We start from the raw sequence: 21,434 nt of genomic DNA, 5'->3' as shown, positions 1-21,434 counted from the left end.
TCCTATAGTAGATGAAGTTTGTATTTTGTACAATGTCACGCGACTTCCTTAGCGAATTTGAGGAGTTAAAAGGCTCGTTATTGACCCCTTGTTGAAGTATACCAATGGAGCGCTGTCAGGTATATCAAGTACCTTGTCTCCCATGTCTGGTCATTAAAGTAGATGGATTCTTTTGCCGATGCACTGATAACAACCCAAGACATTTTCCTTGGGACGCCTCATTCATTGGCATACTCGTTCCACAGGGTCCCTTGAACATGGTAACAACGCTTGATTGGGAAGAACAAATTGCCGATGCCCGCTTGATATCGCAACAAAGTTGTCTTTTGGCGGCCTCTCGGGTGAGAATTTGGGCGTCCTACGAAGCAACTGGGATCGCGATTCGTCCCATTGTCGGATAATGCACCAGTGCGCTGCCCGCCAACCGCGGATCAGTGAACAATTGGCTGCGTCTGACGTCCTGCTGCAACATCCCGCCATGACCAAGGCAAAGAGAAGATGACTATGTTATGCCAGACGTAGACTATCCGTCGGCTACGGGTGTGGAATTGGAGAAGTGTACCATGAGGAGTTGACGTTTGATGAACTGTTCGAGTGGAGTTGACGCCGGGGGTTTTCCGTGCGATACACGCATCAGCATCTCGACAGTATTGATTCCAGCAGGAATCTCCCCTATGAAGTGAGCTCAAGTGTCCTTATAAAGGGAAAATCAGCCGTCTGTACAGGAAAGGTTATTGCCTTCAGAGTCTACTCAACGCCAAAATGCTCGGTAAAGTAATTCTCGAAGAAGCATTCGCTCTGCCCCGGTTTGCGGAGAGGACGAGATGGTGGGCGTCGATGTTTGCCGTGAATCCAGACAAGCATGCTCGGGAGATGACCGACATCAACGACATCCGGATCCAATACATGGACAAATATGGCGTGGGATACCAGATTCTCTCGTACACAGCTCCCGGAGTCCAGGACGTTTTCGACCGGAAGGAAGCAGAAGCGCTGGCGACCGAGATTAATGACTACCTCGCATCGACAATTAAGGCTCACCCAGACAGGTTTGGGGCGTTTGCGTTTGTCTATCCTCTCGTTGTGCACGAGCCGATGCTAACTCACCTCCCTAGATCACTGTCAATGCATGATCCAAAACAGGCAGCAGAAGAGCTTCGACGTTGTATCACTCAGTATGGATTCAAGGGGGCACTAGTAAACGACACTCAACGCACAGGCTCTGACGGAGACGACATGATCTTTTACGACTCGGCGGATTGGGATGTATTCTGGTCGACGGTGACTGAACTGGATGTTCCGTTTTACCTGCACCCTCGCAATCCCACCGGAACCATGTATGAGAAGCTCTGGGCAGCCAGGAAATGGCTTGTCGGACCTCCTCTCAGTTTTGCTCAGGGAGTCAGTCTTCACCTCCTGGGAATGGTGACGAACGGTATCTTCGACCGACATCCCAAGCTCCAGGTGGTCATTGGGCACCTGGGCGAGCACCTTCCCTTCGACCTCTGGCGTATCAACCATTGGTTTGAAGATATTAAGAAGCCTCTGGGCCTGAAGGAGACGTGTAAGAAGACGATCCGCGAATATTTTGCCCAGAATATTTGGATTACCACCAGCGGTCACTTCTCGACACCGACGCTTCACTTCTGTCTGAACGAGGTTGGCGCTGATCGCATCCTATTTTCGGTCGACTATCCTTTTGAGAAGTTTGAGGATGCGTGCGAGTGGTACGACAATGCTGAGATCAACGAGGTGGACAGGAGGAAGATTGGCAAGGACAATGCGAGGAAGTTGTTCAAGTTGCCAGATTTCAAGGACTGTGATGTATGATGTCGCACCTGCGCATGGTATGGGGCGCAGTCTGGTGGAGCCGACGTAGCTGTCCCTCAGGCCTCGAGTCCCGTGGCTCTTAACTACGATAGCCGACTAGGGTCTTGCTCTGGGCAGTCTCCACCCCCACAGTAGCCTTATCATGCCCATTCTTTACCTAGAACTACTTCTGTGGAGCCCGCCTCGCTCGCCTAGACTGCTGGTCGGCTTGCTTATCTACGTTAACTCCACCACAATAATGACTCCCTCGTCCTAATCTACAAATCCCAATATCGACGTTCTTGTTGCGCGCTCATAGCTACAACATGAACTCAGATGCCTCGCCCCAAGGTTCGTCCCGAAGATCGACAGCGGTCTGCCAAAGCATGTCTGCCTTGTAAGGCCTCAAAGAAACGCTGTAACGCTCAACAACCATGCTCCAACTGCGTCAGACGAAGAACGACGTCGTCCTGTCGTTATATCGAGCCCGGTCATGCCAGACATCTGGTGCCGCAGAGTCGGGATACTCAGCCGCAGGTTCTTAGGAAACCAGAAGATGAGTCCAGCCGGGTTGTGGGCGCGTCGCGCTATGGCAGTTCAACAGTCCGCGAAGTGTCGACACAAATCCCCGGTGCCACCAATTCAGCTTCGCCCGCGGTGTCGGCATCAACTCCCCAGAAGCTCACGGGAGGCCGTATGCTGCTGAATTCCAGAGGAGAGAAAGGTACAGGTTCACGTTTCTTGTCACTAGGAGAGTTTCGAGCACTGAAACGCAGGCCGTCTAGTCTACATCGGAGGGTTCGCCTCGCTATCATTTCTACAGTTCCTTCGACGGACAATCAGGCAGCAGATGGGGCCCTCCCTATTTACCGAGAACACCCGCCGCCATGTAATGCTCGAAGCCACCAGTCTCGAGGATACAAATCACAACTTTGTCGAAGATGTGGACCAGAAACGATCCATGATCGATGTCTACTTTGCCGCTGTAAGTTGCCCCGGGTGAGTTGCAAAGGAGATCACTCACAGTAATAGACAAACGGCATTGTGGACCTATTTTCTCGAGAAGAGGTTGAAGTGTATTTGACAATCGTGAACACCCCAAACATTGAGAAACGCGAGTATATGACGGCTGCACTCGACCTCATCGTTGCTATTGGGGCGCAATGCCGGGCGGCAGATGAATCCGACCGCCAATATGCCGTCAGACTCTTTTCCAGAGCCCAGAAAATTGCTCTCGCCAGCGGACTCGAGGACCCTTGTCTTGACATGGTCCGTTGCTTCCTGCTCATGACCTTCTACATGTTGGGCGCCTGTCGAAGAAACGCTGCATTCATGTACATGGGAATTGCCAGTCAAGCCGCCTCTGCGCTCGGTCTCCATGTCACCGAGCAATATCGCCACTTCAATGTTTCAGACCAAAACGTGCGGTAAGTTAGCATTTTCTACTCTTGAGCCTTTGACTGGCTAACTCAGGTAGGCTTCGCACCCTAAAAACTCTTCGAGTCTTGGATGTGATGTATTGTTCGATCCTCGGGAGACCTTATTCGACGGGGGCAATCAGGACCGACCGTGTCGCACTGAACAATATCGACATCCGCACGAGCAGTCCCCGGGAAATCACACTGAATGCAAGTTTCCGAGTCTGCACGATCATCGCAGACATTACACAGCGACTTGATTGTGACGGATCTATTAGTCTGGGTGCCGCCCAGGAGTTCCTCAAACGCCTCCAAGAATGGAGCCTCAGTCTCCCCGATGATATGCGACAGTTTAAGAAGCCAATTGCCCAGCCCTTGACGCTGCCTGAGCAGGAGCAAATGATCGGAAACATCCATGTCTCTTGCGTCTATTATTTTGCGGTGATGCTCGTCACCCGACCCTTCCTGATCTCACATCTGATGCATCAAATGACTGGGATCGCTGGCGAAGGCTCTGACACAATGGCGATATCCGGAACGCAGGCGGACGTGGTTGATGTGGCCCAGGCCTGCATTGACGCGGCGATGCTGATGGCCAACGTCTGCTATGAAGCCCTGCAATCTAGTATCCTACTCAAGCAGATGTGCATAATGAAGTAAGAAGCTGGTTCCGGGTTTCTGGGCGTGATTTGTGCTGACTTTCTAGGGCATGGGTCTTTGCCGCCGGTCTGGTTCTAGGATTCTCCATGTTCGCGTTGAGCGAATCGCGGTTCGACATGGACGACTCGTTCAACAACGCACGCGAGGTCCTCCGGAATCTGTCCCTTCAAAGCCCCCAGGCGGAACATTACTATGAGATCCTCAGCGGCTTCGCTGATGTCATCTTACGACATCGCCAACATCTCTCCCGCGAAAAGCGCCGGTTCAAGAACAAATATGTCGACCAGATCCTAACTTTGGATGTCAGTCCGAGTGCCGGCGGGTCGCAGTCGACCTCTTCTCCAAGAACGCCACTGTCCACCGAACGCAACCTTGGAGTGGTAGAGTCTGCGGTAGCAGGTGGAAGTGTAATAGGAGGAGGTGATGGCGGTCTCGGGAGTGAGTTTGATCCGAATGAGCAGCTGCAAATGACCGATTACAGCCAATGGCCACTGGAAAACGGCGGTGGCTTCGACTTTGGCATGTTTGGCTGGGACAACTTTGCAATGCAAATCTCCGAGAACTTCTCCCTTGACAACGAGGCAGCCTGGGGCGTCACATGAGGGACTGAGACCAACGGACGCCGTTTTCCTTCCTGAAAGCTTTCGACACACGTTGGTCATTCTTTCCAGGCATGAGCGCGACCATCGTCGTTCTTGAGAGAGCTTCGTTCTGTTACCTCCTGACAGAGTGCTCAAATCTGAATTCAGCGGCCATCATGACCCCTGCTATGAGCCAATCCACTATATGAGCTGGTTTCAAAGCTGTCGCGGCGAAATGGTGGCAGACCAGAGGCACTTGCTCAAATGCAAAGAACAAAAGCCTCCCTGGCGAGGCTATGACACTCCAGGTATGGACTTGTAAAGCCTCCTCGCACCTATACTCCGTTCTGGTGTTGTGCAAGACCAAAGACCTGTCAGCATCAAGTATGAGACTGGACATCACATACGTCTGCGCGATGGGCTTGACCTTGAGCAGCCTGGTCGCCGCTACCTCATCTACAAATATATTCCAGCCTGGGACGGTGATCAGCCCATGCGAACCGCAGTGAGGGGAACACAATCAACACCAGGGCTGAAAACTAATGTATGAGAAACGTGGAGGTTGGCATGCAAAGGGTAATCTCAGCATTGCTATCATGTACTCCAGGTGCGTGATTGACAGGACGACACATGCATTGGTTGGTGCGCATGTGCAAGTACCAGTACAGTAGGCGGAGAGAGGCATGAGAGGCCAGCTGGCTCTCAGGAACTAATACCCACACTTACTCATCGACTGTGTTAGTTAAGCGGCACGATACCTAAACTGGGACAAGGTGTCCTTAAGAATGATGAACCGCGGACACAGCCGGTGCCAGTCACAGTGCCAATGGCGGGGCATGGCGGCATGGCTGTCCCGCCACTACGACTCAAATCGCGTCCCATTGAAAGGCTCTTTCCCCCCTGCGCCATCGCGGTTGCGGCATCGTAGCTGGCCATAAAAAAGTTGAATGAAGTTACGGTGAAACTGTCCTCTACTCACTTGAAGGTGAAGCTGTCCTTTTCTCTTCCCTGACACTGTGTTGTTACCAGGGTATAAATACCTCCCAATCTCGACTGTCAATCGCTTTCCTCTTCATCGACTCTTCACCGCCGCAACCATGGCTGAACTGTACCCCGACCTCAAGGACCGTCCTATCAAGGAGACTATCTGCCTATTCGATGTCGATGGAACTCTCACACCTGCAAGACAGTCTGCTTCTGCTGAGATGCTGAAGACCTTGTCCAACCTCAGACACAAATGCGCCATTGGCTTTGTACGTGAGCCCATTGACCAAGAGAGTACTGCCAATGGGACTGACCTTCGACTAGGTTGGAGGCTCTGACCTTGCCAAACAACAAGAACAATTGGGCACCCCTTCTCTTCCTGTCACCACTCTTTTCGACTTCTGCTTCGCCGAGAATGGTCTCACAGCCTACCGTCTGGGCAAGCCGATGCCCTCCAACTCCTTCATCCAGTGGCTTGGGGAAGAGAAATACCAGAAGCTGGCCAAGTTCTGTTTGAGATACATTTCCGAGCTTGAGGGTCTTCCTCGCATGCGTGGGACGTTCATCGAATTCCGAAACGGCATGATCAACGTCAGCCCGGTTGGTCGTAATGCCAGCAAAGCAGAAAGAGACGAGTTTGAGGCCTGGGACAAAAAGAACGACTGCAGACCCAAGATGATTGAGGCTATTCAGAAGGAATTTCCCGACTTGGGACTGACGTACGGGTACTCCAAGGACAGCGCTCGTTCACTTTAAGCTGACACACTCTAGGTACTCGATTGGCGGACAAATCTCGTTCGACGTATTCCCCACGGGGTGGGACAAGACATATTGCTTGCAGCACATTGAAGCCGAGGCAGATCCTAGCAAAGGCTTGTCTGGAATCAAATACAAGAATATCCATTTCTTTGGTGACAAGGCGTTCAAGGGGGGCAATGATTGGGAAATCTATAGCGACCCTCGGACCATTGGTCACGCAGTCAAGGGGCCCGAGGATACTATGGCCCAGCTCAAGGAGCTCTTTGACGTCTGACTTGCAGCTCGCCTCTGAGCGACGGAGACGAGATCATACATTTCTTCGAGGTAGGAAGCGGATACTGAGAGCCTTTCGGGTTAGACGGATATGACGGGTCGGAAAATTGATTGAACGCTTCAGACGTTAGAGCCATAGACATGGTATGAGCCAGCGGACGGCTTGATATGAGCGAACGATTAAGATGGATTTCCAATGAAATTGACTTGCATTCGCAGTCCATTTCGTGGTACCAACTATGTCGAGCCAGTGCTTCACTACAAATGCCTGTGGGGTCATGTGAGAGCCGAGACTTGAGTGATTATGTGCGTAAGGGAGTGTCCAACAGAGTCAGCCGTGTCGTCCTTGTGCACATATACTTTAAATAGCCACTAATAGCCACAATTGCTTTCAGAGGCTCTTGGGCTGGGCTAGGCTATTCAATCAAGCCCAACCGACCCCAAACCATTCAAGGCTCATTATTTTTCCCCATGAGAATGGATTGGTAAGTACCGGGTCCAGCCACAGGTGCGTCAGGGGTCGAGAGAGGCGAGAGGTAGGTGATTGATTCGATACAAGGGCAAATGTAGCGGGTACTTTGTCGAGGGACACAGTGGACCGCCCGACAGGGTTGATATGGCGGAGAAAAAACAGAAGGAAAGCTGCAGTGCAGTTATGAGTTGTGATATAGCACCGTCAGTTGTCATTATATCACGTGTCTGAATAACTGGACATGTACCGAGTACAATTGTCCCCTTCCCAATACCCTCCAGTGCTGGCTTCTCATTACTCGTCACTCCTCCTCGTAACACCAGTACCGAGTAGATTGAGTGCTAAGGCAGCGAAGCAGTTTTAAACCCGCGACATCAATCCATATCCGCGCCTGTCACAATCTCGTTTCATCGGCATCGCTCATCCCAGCTCGGTTGGGTGCAGGTAAGTGTGAAGTTGGAGGCTCATGCTCGCTTTCAGCCAGCCACTATCAACTGACATCTGAGACTTGAGACTCGAAATAAAGAGATAGCGAGCATAGGAGTACGCCAAGGAAAAGGCAACTCGAAAGATCTTCCTACGAGAACCCGTCTCCAAGCCCAACACGACTTGCGTCAATGGTGGCTTTGCACCGCCACTATCCACCTAGCCTCCCCTCCCAAGCGAAGACTTTTCTAGACCAACCAAATGCACGTTTCGACGCTTTTTCTAAACACGGACGGCCAGCCGGCCAGCCAGCCACTGCAAGCACTTACTTGCAGACACGAGAGGTCATGGTGCCGAGGATGTGGATGTGAAAAAGAAGGATCGTATCATCCGAGTTACATGCCATAACCGAAGACAAGACAAGGCAGGCCGGGTCTGGTAGCCGCTGAAACCGATGCGAGCATCAGCAAGCCTACCTATCTTCCTGTGTGTCCAGGAGTACCATAAACATACGGAACCCAACCTGGTCCTGGTACTGGTCCTGGTCCTAGACATTACGATCCTGACGCTGACGCTGATCCCCAATCTTAATCCTGATGGTGCCAGGAACCCCGGAATCCCGGAATGAGGATGAGGCACAACGTTTCATCATTTCCTTCGAGTACCTACCACCAACGTACATTAATTCGAGGTCAAGCGAAAGAATACCCTCGAGTGGAGTAGACCTATCTCTGTTCCAAGTCCTCGTAGGCGAATGAGTGAGTGAGTGAGTGAGTGGGTATGCGGGCATGTGTGGCGCTGTGGCACAGACTCTCTCCTCCTCTCTGGCTTGTGGAACTGCACACGCAAACACCCACCTGTGCCACAACCGTGGACCCTCGCCGCACTACCCAAACCAGTAACAGTAGCAATGCTAGCTCCTCGTGCTCCCCCTAGGGACCAATAAACGCCCCGGATACTCGAACAGATCAACATTGCTGATGTCGCTTGTCCTGGGGATTGCGTGGCACAAGTGTGGCTGAACCTGAACCTGAACCTGAACCTGAACCTGAAGCCAGCCCTGAACAGGCCCACGATAGGCTGGCTGAACAGTACTCCTGTATGAGGTATACCCTTGGCGCGTGCTCAAACTGGTACTGTCCCATTTCGCCCTCGCCCTTGCCATGCAGCGTGTATGCATATGCAATGCACGGATGCACTTGTACAAGTATGGATTTTTAATTTGTGAGTGCCGTGGTGCCTCAGGTCTACCAAGTATAGAGATGGGGTTTTGTTTCAAGCACCCGAATTCCGAAAAGAACCTCACGAAACCACCACTTGGGTATTTTATCCATTGAATTCCTCCCACCCTCGCTCTCTCCCACGTCCTCTCTACTACCCTCGCTTCTCCAGCTGTCTTTCCGACATTGGAAACCTGGGATCGTACATGTATCATTGACTGACAATTGAAATCCACCTACCCAACTCACACACACACACTCACTCACTCCCTCACTCATTCATCCACCTATTTACTCACCCACGTCCACACCCATTCACCCACCCACCTATCCACCCAGGTAGTAACTACCAACACACCAACAAAAATGCGCACCCTCCGCCGCAGCCTCAAAAAAAGCTGCATCATCCCCGAACAGCTGTACTGCGGCATCGTCCACACGGTCTGGCTGGTCTGGGAGTACAGCCAGGCGGTGAGGCGGGCGCCGCATTGACATTTTTCCTCACGTCGCTCCTTGGTCCCCACTCGACGCATGGACAGGAACTAATTACACGATATTGATGAATTCTACGAAGACAGTCGATATCATATGAGTTGATATGATATAGGGTGGCGGATTGACGATCCCTTACCACCGTGATCGATTATCAACATGACGCATGACGCATGACCAGTGACCAAGAGATCGGTACGATTTGACGATGAGCGGAATTTGGATTGGAATTGATTGGGTTGGATTGCGGTGGATTGAATGTTCAATTTGTGGACGAACATTATATCACATATGGATATCCGGAGGAACTGGGGCTGGACTCGACTCGACTCGACTCAACTCGACTATCGCTTCGCGCCTCCGCTAGAAAATTGCCCGACTCAGCCTCCTCCCCACACTCATCTTCCTCTCCCCTGCCTCATCATCGCCCGGAATATCCTCAAATTCCCTCCTCCCGGTGTCGAGGTCCATGTCCTGCACCTTGACCATGAACGACCAGTCGCGGGTCCACAGCTTCCAAAAGGCAAACAGGGCCAGCGCGATCGGGAGCGCGATGTAGCCCTCGAAAAACGTCTCGGCGTCCGGGTCGCCGTGCAGAGGGAACAGATCGACGTAAAAGGTCGCTGCCATGCAGATCACCACCAGAAACACCCCGAACCACGACCCGTACACGCCCAGCTGCGACCTGAAGGGGAGGTCGTCGAGGGAGCGGCCGGCGGCTTTCCAGCCCGAGCGGAAGCGGATGTGGCTGTAGCAGATGGAGCCCCACACGAAGAACGACGACAACCCCGTCAGCGCGAGTAGCCAGTTGAACACCGTCGCGCCGGTGGCCGCCTCGTTGATGAAAGCCAACAGCCCAAATGCCATCTGGATCACGACGGGCCACACGGGACGGCCTTTCTTATCGATCCACGCCAGAAACTTGGGCGCCATGCCCCCCTGGGCCAGTGCCTGCAGGGTGCGGGTGGAGCCGTAGGTACACGAATTCGCCACAGACATGACGGAGATGGTGATGACGGCATTAAACACCGAGGGCAGACCGCTGACTCCTGCGTACTTGATGGCAAGGACAAAAGGCGAGGCTTTGGTGTTTGCCCCCGAAGAGTTGAGCAGGTCGGGAGAGCTGTTGGGCACGATGATGCCCATGATGAGCAGCGAGACGACATAGAAGCCGGCAATGCGCCAGAAGACCTGTTTGGTGGCCTTTGGCAGTGATTTCCTGGGGTTGGCGGCCTCGGCAGCGGCCAGACCGACCAGTTCAGTCCCTCCAAATGCAAAAGCAGCAGTCACAAAGACGGAGCAAAAACCCTTGAAACCTATACAGTATATTAATATCCTAATTGCATGATAATATTACAAGACACCTTTTCTTACCGTTACGGAAAGCCTTGTTGCCATTTTCGGCGTCATCCCAATATCTGAAGCCAATGTATCCACGGTCATCGCCGGGGATACCGCCACAGTCGACGATGATGCCGAAGATGATGAAGCCGAGCACGGCGACAATCTTGATGATACCAAGGACAAATTCGACTGGGTCTTTGGGTCAGCCTTGTGTCTCACTTCTCAGCCTGCCGATGAATCCTGACCTTCTCCGTAGCCCTTGACGCCAAAGAACTGGACGACAATGAGGGTTGTGAGAAACACGGCAATCCAAATGCCAATGTTGTAGTGGTGCCAATAGTCAATTGTGATACCTGCAGCGGTGATCTCGAACGGAAGCGTGACCAGCCAACCGATAGCCTATTTATTGATTAGCTTGAGAAGAATTCCAAATACTGGGGCTGGCACAGAGCCGTGTGAGATGCTTACATATTGCCATCCCATGGCAAAGCCCTGTTGAAGAGATTAGTGAAACATACCGACAAACATGGATAGATTACAAACCCAAGCAGGATCAATAAATCGAACTCCGTAAACGTAAAAGGCTCCATTGACCGGATACAAAACCGCCAATTCGCCCAGAGCTTGCACGGTACATAGTAACATGGCACCGATGATGATGAACCCAATGACCAACGAGGCGGGACCGCCAGACTGCAATGCAGAGCCAGAACCGACAAAGAGACCAGCGCCGATAGAACCTCCTACATCATAGCCATCAGCACAACCTTCAAACCGCAAGACTAGAAGCACCCACCAATTGCGATCATCTGCATGTGTCGGCCCTGCAAGCCACGGCTGAGCTTCGCTTGGTGGTGGACTCCCTCCTCGATATCGTGGGTGCCATCCTTACTCCCGTCAGGGACGACATTATCGACATCATGGGCAACATTTGCTGGTGCTGCTTTAGAGTCGTCTTTTGGTTTCTCCGAGAAGAAGTTGATGGCCATGACGGTGGATCTGGTGGTGATTGAGGGTTTCAATGAGAAGATGGCAAAGGGAAAGGGGATTCCCCAGCTTTATCGCTTGCGAGGCAGGGACTGGCAGAGTCAAGAAGGTCAAGCCGACCCAAGCAAGCTTGTTGATTCATTGGATGCTTATCTCGATATCGCTCATCTTCCCTAAGCTCGTCGTCCACTTGGCCTCGAGCCATGACACGCGATTGCAGGGTTGCGTGATGTTAGACGGGGGGGAGCAGCCAAGGCTGCACACTGCAGGTGAGATGGCGGGGGTCCTCCCTGATTTGACCTGGGACGCCAGCGAGACGTCGCACTCTGCGCGAGGTGGCGCGCTGGGCACTGCACAGATCCTGTGTAGGGTCGCGTATTGTGACGGGGTTGCCCTGCGATTCGAGATAAGGGAATGGTGTCAGAGGCAGTGCGAAACCAATCAGCGTCGAGCGCAACGCCTGGTGTTCAACCGTGCACTGAACGTCAGGAGAGGCGGCCGGGGTAACGCACGCACATTGGTTGTCTTGGGACATACAAACATCATCCTGCCTGTTTCAATCGAGTGATGCAAGCAGACTCCCTGGTGGACTATGGCCGGGACCGCCAAGATCCTCTATCTCTTGCCGTCGATCACCAGAAAAAAAGCTCCTGGAAGGATTGACCAAGCAAACGCTTAGACGTATGCCAAGCAACGGCCTCTGATAAGGGGATGAGCTTGGGCAATACGGCGTTCGCTCTTGTTGGTAGTCATTCTCGGTACTTGTCATGGTAGCTTGGAAGTCGACGCTGGTGCCGCCATCGTGTCAATCGAGGCGGCTTTGATGGGGTTGCAACGTGCTCGAACCGAATGAAGCATGGCACTCTGGGTCGTGCTGAACTGGAATAGCGGCACCAGCGGGCCCTCAGCTGCTTAATAACCACGCAAGTGAACGAGAAGGGAAACAGGTCAGCTAGTAGACGAATAGTAACTTGTAGCATTCATGATTTCATAATGTGCAGTAGCGTCGTCTGGCATCAACTTACCGGTAGCTTTAAGAGGAGCAGAGAAGGTCAAACTGCGCTCTTCAATTTCCACCGTAGAGGTGATTTGAGCGGACACACGTGACTATTCGTCATACCTTCCTTTTCAATCCGGAGACTACAGCCTTGGACTTGAATTAGTGGGAGACGAAGAGCACTGCCAGTGCACTGCCCCAATGTCCTGACCCTTTCGTATCCTTGCATCTTCACGAAGAGAACGGTCGCCAGCGGACAGAAGAAGTTCCTGTTGTAATATCAATTCTATACAGAGATTTTGGTACGGATCCTCGACGGGTGAGTCGCTGCGTTAATCTCCGGACTTTGGGTCAGATGCCTAAATCCAAATATACAAAACAAAGAACTCCACTAGACTTTTCCTTTCCTTGGGGTCCGAGATCACTCATAGTCGTAGAGTCGTCCGAGAAAAGGAGAGAGACCGGCAAAGGCCTGCAGACTGCTTACTTCGCCCTCCCCAACACCCGCAAAACTTCCATTTCCACACCAGGTGGGTGGTCAAGGCAGGTAGTTTCGAAGGATTCAAATGGGATCAGAATCACCTTGAATACTGGGGGCCTTGGCTCTGTAATCTGATGAGATGATCAAGGCTAGACTCCCAAGCACGTGACGTGGACCTGAAGACATGGACGTGCGCACAAATGTACCTTAGAGGACATTCTGTTCGATGTGATGGCCATCGCATCTTCCCTTGACCAAAAAAGGAAAAAATTGTGAATGATAGGTTAGGTCTGTTCATTGATCGAGCTGTCGATCATTTCTATTGGCATCAAGCCCATCCGGGCAATAGTCAATTACAGGCATGACGGGCTACTGTTTAGCCAAAACAACCAAAACAAAATACCCCCCATATGGCTATCTCCCGTGCAGATAATTCATTTCAAATGCTCGACATGAGGTGACAAGGTACACTTTTCCACGTGTCGTGTCCGTTGAGAGTCGAATCTCTTCCAAGTCATCCTCCAACGCCATCGCTTTGAATCAAAAAGAAGCATCCAAAAAAGTATGCAAAGAAAAGAAAAACCTCAAATCAGCGCTCGTACTGCGGTAGATCGGGGCCTCCATGGTCATGATGCAGTATTTGTACACTGTATTCGTCGTCCATCAAGGGTGCCGTCGGTGTCAGTGAAGTGACGTGGGCGTCACCTGGCAGCTGCGCCTCATGCTCTAACGGTGGCCCACTTGTTTGTGCTAGAAGTCGACGTCGTTCCAGCTCCTGCTTGTCATCGGTGTGACCCCCACTGCTAGTAGAAGTGGGACGCGGAGGTGGAGATGTCGAGTACGGTCGGATGGTATCTTTAGATCTTGCCGAAGCGACTGAACTAGCAGCATGCAGTGTCGAGGGTGTCATACTCCCGTCAGTCTGATTCTCAAGTGCCTGTGGGAGAGGTTCGGACGATAAATTCGGGGCGGTTGGTGTATATGGCATAGGATGATCGGAGCTTTCTCCTTCCTGCGGAGGTTCACTTGGAAGCAGGAGCTCTTCTTGCCTGCGTAGCCGTGTCTTCTCGTCGACCGTTTCTTCCACCGCAGGCGCAGGAGGCGGTATAGTCTCGGGTGCCGAGGTAGGGTATACTGGCTGATAGTTCTGATCATAACCATAGTCGTATCCGTTTCCATCGTAATAAGGATATCCCGCTTCATCATAATACTGTCCGTCATAAGCCTCGTGGTAGTATTGCCAGTCCTGCCAGCCCTGGTCCGGCTCTTGCTGCGTGTCTTCCGTATACTGCTGCTCTGCTGCTTTGTTTTGTCTTCTCATCTTACTGCTGTCGTGGGTTCCAACCACAAGCGACATCTCAAATGCGACAACACTCTTGGTTCGGCGCAGCGGAGCTGTGTCTAGGATATGGAGAGACCATTCTGACGTGATTTGGTTGTTGGTACCAGAACTCTGAGAAAATGTCGGTTCGCTGGATGTGAGTCTCGGCCACAAACGAGTCTCGCCGAGCTTGCCAAACAGATCAACCACCACTTCGACATGGTATGTAAAGGATATCATGTCGCCGGGAACATTTGCGATGGTTGGGAACGAATTGTCGGGTACTTTGATAGATGTCGTAATGTCCGCCGTCATCGTTGTCGGGTTGACTATCATCATGGTGGACGTTTGAGCGAGATCCTTTCGGAAAACACTGTTGGGCGAGGCAGCTGAAAAGTACAATCCTCCGAGACCCGTCCGGGACTTCGGGTACACGTCTTCATATTCCATCTTCTTGTCTTTGCCAGGCCTGTTCGGAAGTGGAAGCGGAGGATGCATGTCAATTCTGCACTGGCGGTATAACGTCGCAATTACCATCCCCCGCACATCTGCCTTGGTGTGTGTTATAGATATTCGGATCGGGATGGTGTCGCCCGGTAACGCTCCATGCCGGGGTAACTCGGCAGTGGCGGTAATAGTATTAGTAGAAGATGAAGTTGTGTTACTTCGCGCATCGCTGTTCTGCGGGCTTGGATTTGGCGGAGGCGATACATCGTCCGCAATGTGAAAACTTGGGCTGCTTGCTGGTGTGGCATTTGTCTGCATCGTTTCTTCGCTTGGCGCGGGGCTTAGCGGAGGGTTGCTGATGGAATGAGTGCTCCGGCTGGTCGTGCTGTTCTGCGTGTTATTCCGGCTCAAGCGACCAGCCCCAGGGCTGGATGTCGTCTGTGTCGTGACAGACGACGCCGGTTTGACGACTTTGACTTTGCCGCGCTTGGAGACAGGCTCTAATGTGATTACCCGTGATTTTGGTGTATACATGTGCTCGATATCAACCAGGTCTTGGAATTTGATTTTAGTGCTTCGACTGGTCATAGGACTTATCGTTGTTGGACGTGTAAGAGTGGCAGTCACCAAATAGGATACTGATCCACGTTCAAACTGATTCGGCGTTAGTGTGACGACAGGGGAAGTGCGAAGCAGTCCACATACATCAATTGTGCTGGGGAGGCCTTTTGAAGGGAAGGGAACCTCGAATGCAAACTTGTAAACCTGTTTCTTGAGAAAGCCACTGCCACACAGGACCTGCTCATGCTGGAATAACGACACCAGACCGTTGCCTTGATATTGCACTCCTCTTGAACCTTGGCCGTTTATCAAACCCTCGGGGGCTGGAAGACCTTCGCCAGGGGGTATTTGGTGTTTATAAACTTTTGCGTATCCATGCAGAGCCACAACCAGATGTGTAATATCGAATCCCTTGAGGACCGTGAGGACCACATTGCCCCTGACAATTTGACCCGGAAAATAGACTCGGAAGGGATCCTCGGGCTCAATGGTCATATCAAACATATTTCGAGCATGTTTCCCCAGAGGATTAGACAAGAAGGAGAGTATGGACCGGGGCCGAGGCACTGGCGGGTTTGGGTTCGTGAGCAGTGACTCGAGAGGCATTGCCGTTAGGACCAGAGCCATTCACTGCTATAACGGCGACAACCACCGGAGCATTGTTGGCTAAACTTTCGACACGTGGTGGATTTGGTCTTGAGGATGAGGGGCAGGCTTTCGAGAACGTCTTAAACCAGAAGTGTGGTTTAATATGTGCATTTACTAATGAGCGTCGTGGCGGGGGGCGCGACAGTCAGCTTCGTCATCAATTAAGGCCCAGTGCCTGCGCAAGGAGTCGGAGGACCGCAGCACCGATCGAAAGGCGTCAGCGAGATCAGGTGTTGTCCGATTCAGCGACGCATGGCGAAGGGCTGCGGCAGGTGTATCTCTAGCAACTGTTGTTCGACGAGGTCGCGTCTGGCCTGGGCGCAGGCGAGGGGAAATTCCGGGGCTTTATAAGGGGACAACCACAGTGCTCGCGCCGTGCTTCGCAGGATCGGTCGACAGATAGAGGGAACGAGTGTCGCGAGTGTGCAATGTGTTTTTTCGACAATGCGCAGGCCCTTCTTCTGGGGAGGTCGAGGACGTAGGTAAATGGCTAAGCTTCGGTCAACGGTGGTAGTGTACCACGTTGATGGGAGATGGAGTAGTCGGATTGATGCTTGTCTGCGAATTCAAGCTTCGGTGCTTGGCAGGTCGAGAATTCTGTGGTCTGATCGAGAGGGAAATGCCGGGAGGCAATATTATTGAGTCGCGCAGGAGGGAGTGGGAAGCCGCTGGAGAAGGGGGGGACGGACAGGGCTCGGGGGAGCCAGGAAGAGGTCACTGGTCACTTGGTCACAAGTGGGATGGCGAGGATGGGTGGATGCACTGGTGGACTTGGAGAGGGTCGACCGGGGGCTGGACTGCTGGACTTATCTAATTCGACCTAGAACAGCTTGAACGGGGGAAGTGCTCAAGAGGGTAGTGGCGCAGGATGAGCCTCATTGGCATGCAGTTCGTATCGTCTCTTGGTGGTGGTGGGTTGCTCCAACGAGGGACACTTGCATGTCAGACTGCAGATTTGCTATTTAGTGGTCTCCAGGCAAGCCAGGTCAACTTCTGTTCGTCGTCCCCTAACCGTCGTCGTCATCAGATACTCGCAGTGGTGGCAGCGCACTGATGATGGCCCACTTCAACCTTGCTCATTTTCCGTCCAATCTACAGGACCGTAAGAGGGAGAAGGTGGCTGTGTGTGACGAGACGAGGTGTCAGCAGCACAGTGGTTTCTGAGAATTTGTCCGCGTAGATATATGGGTGGTAAGTAACAGAATGGTGGGAATCATAATGGTTGAGAAAGCTGCGACTTATGGTACCCCATACGAGGCAGAGTGTTTGGGCCATGTTTTGGGGGGCCAGTTGGGCTCGACTCTCCCTGTCAAGCTTTTTCCATCTTCTTCGTGGGGCAGGGGCCCGAGAACCTAACAACTCTCGAGTGCACGAGTAGGCGAGCCGGTGGAGTTGGGTGTTCCATAGGCGGGCAGCAGAGAAAAACTCAAGCACTAGCAGCCGGGGACCAACTGACCACTGAATGGTGACTGGTTACCTAACAACGGGTTAGGGCCCCGAGACGCCTACGAGTCGTGAGCCCACCATGCCTATACCTACCTAATGGCTACTCGTGCATCCCCCGTAGCTGCCTCTGCGAAGCCCACACGCCCGGCGAACCCAGTTTTGTCCCACCCACAACATGAGCTACCGCACTTGCTCCGAAAATGATCCAATAAGTTGGTGTCGCACAAACAGCCTAACCACCTACGGAGTTAACTTATCCAGAAACCACCGTCAAACCCTGCAGCAGCGTAACTAGACCTGGGGTATCATCCACCTGTTCTGAGCACGTATGCCGAGCATGAAAAGTCCTGATTGAAAAACTGCCTGTAAGGGAGATTCCTGACGTGACACCTTCCACCATCTGATTGACGGCCTTGAGACCACCGCCCTGGCATCCTTCCCCTTTCCATCCAAGCATGTTTGTTCCAGTATGCAAGTCTGTCTCAACTAAGCCCGACTTTGAGCTGGCCACAACTAGACGCAGCAAAGCTTCCCTCCTGCAAGCTTTATCGTCGATCTAGGCCATCCCGCAATCAACCTTCGGAACCGGGATTTGAAAAGGTGATCCGTGGTAGATTTGGTTGTTCTTGGGCAGGCACATGATCATTATTCAACCCCAAAAGCTCAACTTCTTTCCACGGTTCATTTTCAATGGCGCGGCTTTTTGGCTGGTGACTCTTCCTCAATCAGACTGTCATCCGAGGAGTCTATTCTGGGTGCTTTGGCTGGCTTAACTCGACCCTTGACTTGATGTTTGATCAGTTTTGTTTCGTCGAGTCCGTGCTCTAGTCCGTCAGGCTCCACGAACACCATATCCCCATCCTGTCCTAGGGTCTCCTTGACGGCTTCCTCGAGTAGAATTCCAAAGGCAATCAGGGCCGTCTCGTCGAAAGTTCGAAAATCAAATGTCCCTTGTCCTTGTACCGCGCAACTGTAGAAATCCGAGGCGTACGCATGCACGGCTTTGAGCATTTCAGACTCGGGTAGCTTTTCGTGGCTAGAAAGCTCGCCTGCAGCGTCATACGACTCGTGGATCACATGCTCCGGGATGGTCGACCTGCGCAGGAGGACTTCCTCTGGTGCAAGGGGTAAAACATGTTCGGACCGCCTCTGGTCGTGGGTCAAAAATCCATTCAAGCCCGCTCTTCCAGCCACCACATCATAGACTGTGAATTGTCGTGGCGGATTGGGCGATTGCAAAGCTTCACCGCCAACTTTGTCAAGGGTAGATTCGTTCAGAGGAGCATTTTCACTGGTGTCTGCCATATTTGCCCCCCGTCACCGTTTGTGACAATGGCAATGGTGGCCGAAGTGGGACTTCGCGCTATTCATCGCCGGACCTTCCAACTGGGACGATCGGAATTCGTAGAGGAATTAGATTCCGATGAAAATTGTTTTGAGAATTGACGCTGCGATGGCTGTAGGGTTGAGATTCGGATGGCAGCGTGGTTGGACAACCAACTAGCGAGACAGAGTGATGTGGTTTCCAAAATAGGATTGCGGTGCCGCGGAGATATCGTGGACCGGCTCACGTGCTCACTTACCCTCGGCTCACCTTCTGCTCTAACGCGGACACTAGTATTTCCACGACTGCCAAGTGAGAGCCTGAAACCTTGGTGAGCGTCATCGTTGGTCCTGTTGACACCATGATAGTTCAAAGAACAGATATCTCACAGCTGTTCTCCAGATTGAGGTCTCCGAGAACGCCAGAACACGCCGACCTGATCTAAGATACTGCAATTTACTCGCAGAAGTTCCGTATGGAGCTCATCATAGCCCCGAAAAATTGGTCATAGCCTCACTGCTAGTAGAGAATAGCTATGACCCCGTTGTTCTGTCAGGTTTGAGACCACGGCACGGGCGCTCCAAAGAGGTTCGAGTCAAACCCATCCTGGAAGGCTGGTAGATAATTGTCGACCTGTGTAGGTAGAGCACCACACGAACGCAAGGCGTTTAGTGACTTTGAGCATCTTGTGAGCGCAACAGAAGAAGCTGAGGTATCCTGACCACTGTCCAGGGCGATACTGGTGCTGGAAACCTGTGGCCTCGAGGGTGTATCGGTACATTACGTGAACCTATTGTACTTGATGACTTTACTGACAAGAAGAACCCGAACAGGAATAGCAGATCATCACTAGCTCACTGTTCGCAAGGCTGTGGGAGACATATCCTGGCGTCAAGTGATTTTCCGCAATGAAACTAGAACTCACAGACCCTCTAACGCGCCATCGAGATCCGGACAACGTTAGACATGACGCTCCATGTACAAATCTCTTAAGCACAACGTTGAAGGGCGTGCACGGTACCCTCCTGGTCTCTAGCACTGCTTTGAAGCCTGGAGCTTGTGGCTGCCCGGTCGATATTGGAGACTGCAAAATAATGGTTCACCAACTCTTCACAAGGTCGAAATGGACGTTGTGCGTTCCCTCACAGAGGACGCCTTCGACGTGTCACGCTTTATGCGAACCCAGCACCGCAATGAAACAGTCTGTCGTAGGCTGCTGACGAATTTTCTTTTCGCATTGTCGAGACTTAAGTTACTGGCCCCTTAAATTAGGAGCCTGATGCAACCGTGTCGGTGCCTTGTGTGCTTGTCTTCGCCTGATGGTGTCTCTCGCCTTAGCTTCTTTGTTTGTCCAAACAATAATCCTTGCATCGGTGTATGGAGCCAAGGTTGTTCTCAGAATTTTCATGAGTTCTTCCATCTGTGCTCGATGCTGGTTGTCTTGATTTGCCATTTGGGCTGTGTGATTTTCCCTGAGTTCTTGCATCTGTGCTCGATGCCGATTTTCCTGATTTTCTATTTCGGTTCTGTGGTGGTTGTCCTGATGTTCCATAAGTGCCGTTATATGAGTTTCAAATCGACTAAAAATCTCTTTAGACTGTGACACAACGTCGTTCCTTGTCTCTCGGTTTGAGTCTCTCGTCTCGCGGTTCGAGTCTCTCGTCTCGCGCAGGTCTGATTTGATGTCATTGATAGCAACCGTTATCAAATCTTGTTGCGAGTGTTCGTTTATGCTTTCAGCTCTTTCCTTTCCTTTGGCACTTAGCCTAGGGCGAGATGGACCGGTTCCTGCGTCGCTTTCCTCTGACATGTTTACGTTCTGGGAAGGTGTGTCTTCTACTTATCATGTAAGGTTAGTGCCTCTATGAAGCTCAAGAGAGCCTGGGCTGTTTTATGGATTGAGGTTACCATTTGAGAAAGGAATGTTGTGCCCGCGATTTGGGGCCCCACGCGAGTTTTTAGAACGCTCTTGCTCCGTAGCTGCATTCCTAGCCTTTGTGGAGGAACTCCGAGTAGATTTTAAGTAGCCAGGCACGCTACGTGTCTGAGACGTTGGATTGTCAGCCATGGGACATGCTGATCCGAGGACCTGTAGTGGACTGGAAAGAATCGCGAAATGAGTAACAAGACATGACCGCTGGACAGACGGCAGCGTATTTATTATAGGAGCCCCCTCCAGCATCCGTTACTTACCCCGCCTCTTCACGAAGATATGATTTGTTGGTAAACGAGACATATTGCGCCCGGTTACGGTAGATTGAGCAGAACCTCTAGGAAATGTTAACCTTCCTGGAGGATGATAGTAATCACAGGCATTATTCGTAGCCTTTATTCTGGGCTGGTACTACGAAACCCTAGTGTCTATTTCCGGTCATCGGCCTAAAGTAGGTAAAAGGTTCAAAGAGCTATATACCCTCAATGATATCGCGTGTATGCTGTACGCTGTCGTTCTTTTCAAAGCTTCTGACTCACCGTTTAGTATTCTGAGTGATGCTCCACGATCAAGAGGATCAAGCTCGCAGAATGAAATGAACGCATGCACCGGTGGGACGTAGCCCATCCTTGATGAGGACAACCTCCTTTGCGGAGTTATTTAGGCTGCGCTAAGGTCTCGCGGGTAATTGACGGAGGGAATTGAATATCGGGACGGTGCTTTGAAATCCGTCCTTGGAGTAGGAGGGAGAAAGATATGCGTGCCCTGGTCTTAGTAAATCCTGCAGTATGTCAGTACATTGCCTCAGAAGCGCAATGAGAGAAAGCCGCCAGCCGATGAAATATTGGCTG

The 21,434-nt window shown here is 51.9% G+C and overlaps 7 protein-coding genes across 7 annotated transcripts; 3 read left to right on the top strand and 4 right to left on the bottom strand.

The window, feature by feature from the left end:
* Positions 1 to 762: 762 nt before the first annotated feature.
* On the top strand, positions 763 to 1,830 carry Z517_02174 (2,3-dihydroxybenzoate decarboxylase; the record flags this gene model as incomplete). The annotated part of the gene is made up of 2 exons (XM_013431285.1): positions 763 to 1,064; positions 1,116 to 1,830. 2 exons carry the CDS (start codon positions 763 to 765, stop codon positions 1,828 to 1,830), a joined length of 1,017 nt encoding a protein of 338 aa, XP_013286739.1.
* Positions 1,831 to 2,145: 315 nt separating this feature from the next.
* Z517_02173 (uncharacterized protein) lies at positions 2,146 to 4,489 on the top strand (the record flags this gene model as incomplete). Its single annotated transcript, XM_013431284.1, has 5 exons — positions 2,146 to 2,533; positions 2,595 to 2,794; positions 2,842 to 3,236; positions 3,287 to 3,883; positions 3,934 to 4,489. 5 exons carry the CDS (start codon positions 2,146 to 2,148, stop codon positions 4,487 to 4,489), a joined length of 2,136 nt encoding a protein of 711 aa, XP_013286738.1.
* A 1,076-nt stretch (positions 4,490 to 5,565) lies between these two features.
* Z517_02172 (uncharacterized protein) lies at positions 5,566 to 6,485 on the top strand (the record flags this gene model as incomplete). The annotated part of the gene is made up of 3 exons (XM_013431283.1): positions 5,566 to 5,721; positions 5,777 to 6,171; positions 6,224 to 6,485. The coding sequence occupies 3 exons, from the start codon at positions 5,566 to 5,568 to the stop codon at positions 6,483 to 6,485; spliced, it is 813 nt and encodes a 270-aa protein (XP_013286737.1).
* Positions 6,486 to 9,457: 2,972 nt separating this feature from the next.
* Z517_02171 (uncharacterized protein) lies at positions 9,458 to 11,427 on the bottom strand (the record flags this gene model as incomplete). The annotated part of the gene is made up of 6 exons (XM_013431282.1): positions 9,458 to 10,410; positions 10,469 to 10,627; positions 10,684 to 10,837; positions 10,907 to 10,930; positions 10,982 to 11,181; positions 11,235 to 11,427. The coding sequence occupies 6 exons, from the start codon at positions 11,425 to 11,427 to the stop codon at positions 9,458 to 9,460; spliced, it is 1,683 nt and encodes a 560-aa protein (XP_013286736.1).
* Positions 11,428 to 13,492: 2,065 nt separating this feature from the next.
* On the bottom strand, positions 13,493 to 15,838 carry Z517_02170 (uncharacterized protein; the record flags this gene model as incomplete). Its single annotated transcript, XM_013431281.1, has 2 exons — positions 13,493 to 15,325; positions 15,377 to 15,838. The coding sequence occupies 2 exons, from the start codon at positions 15,836 to 15,838 to the stop codon at positions 13,493 to 13,495; spliced, it is 2,295 nt and encodes a 764-aa protein (XP_013286735.1).
* A 2,175-nt stretch (positions 15,839 to 18,013) lies between these two features.
* On the bottom strand, positions 18,014 to 18,631 carry Z517_02169 (uncharacterized protein; the record flags this gene model as incomplete). Its single annotated transcript, XM_013431280.1, has 1 exon — positions 18,014 to 18,631. The coding sequence occupies one exon, from the start codon at positions 18,629 to 18,631 to the stop codon at positions 18,014 to 18,016; it is 618 nt and encodes a 205-aa protein (XP_013286734.1).
* A 1,271-nt stretch (positions 18,632 to 19,902) lies between these two features.
* Positions 19,903 to 20,460, bottom strand: Z517_02168 (uncharacterized protein; the record flags this gene model as incomplete). The annotated part of the gene is made up of 1 exon (XM_013431279.1): positions 19,903 to 20,460. One exon carries the CDS (start codon positions 20,458 to 20,460, stop codon positions 19,903 to 19,905), a length of 558 nt encoding a protein of 185 aa, XP_013286733.1.
* Between the last annotated feature and the right edge of the window lie 974 nt (positions 20,461 to 21,434).

Source organism: Fonsecaea pedrosoi (assembly GCF_000835455.1).
Source record: "Fonsecaea pedrosoi CBS 271.37 unplaced genomic scaffold supercont1.2, whole genome shotgun sequence".
In the NCBI taxonomy this organism is placed as follows: Eukaryota; Fungi; Ascomycota; class Eurotiomycetes; order Chaetothyriales; family Herpotrichiellaceae; genus Fonsecaea; species Fonsecaea pedrosoi.
The sequence above is the reverse complement of the archived record's forward strand: the minus strand, read 5'-3'. Positions and strand labels throughout refer to the sequence as shown.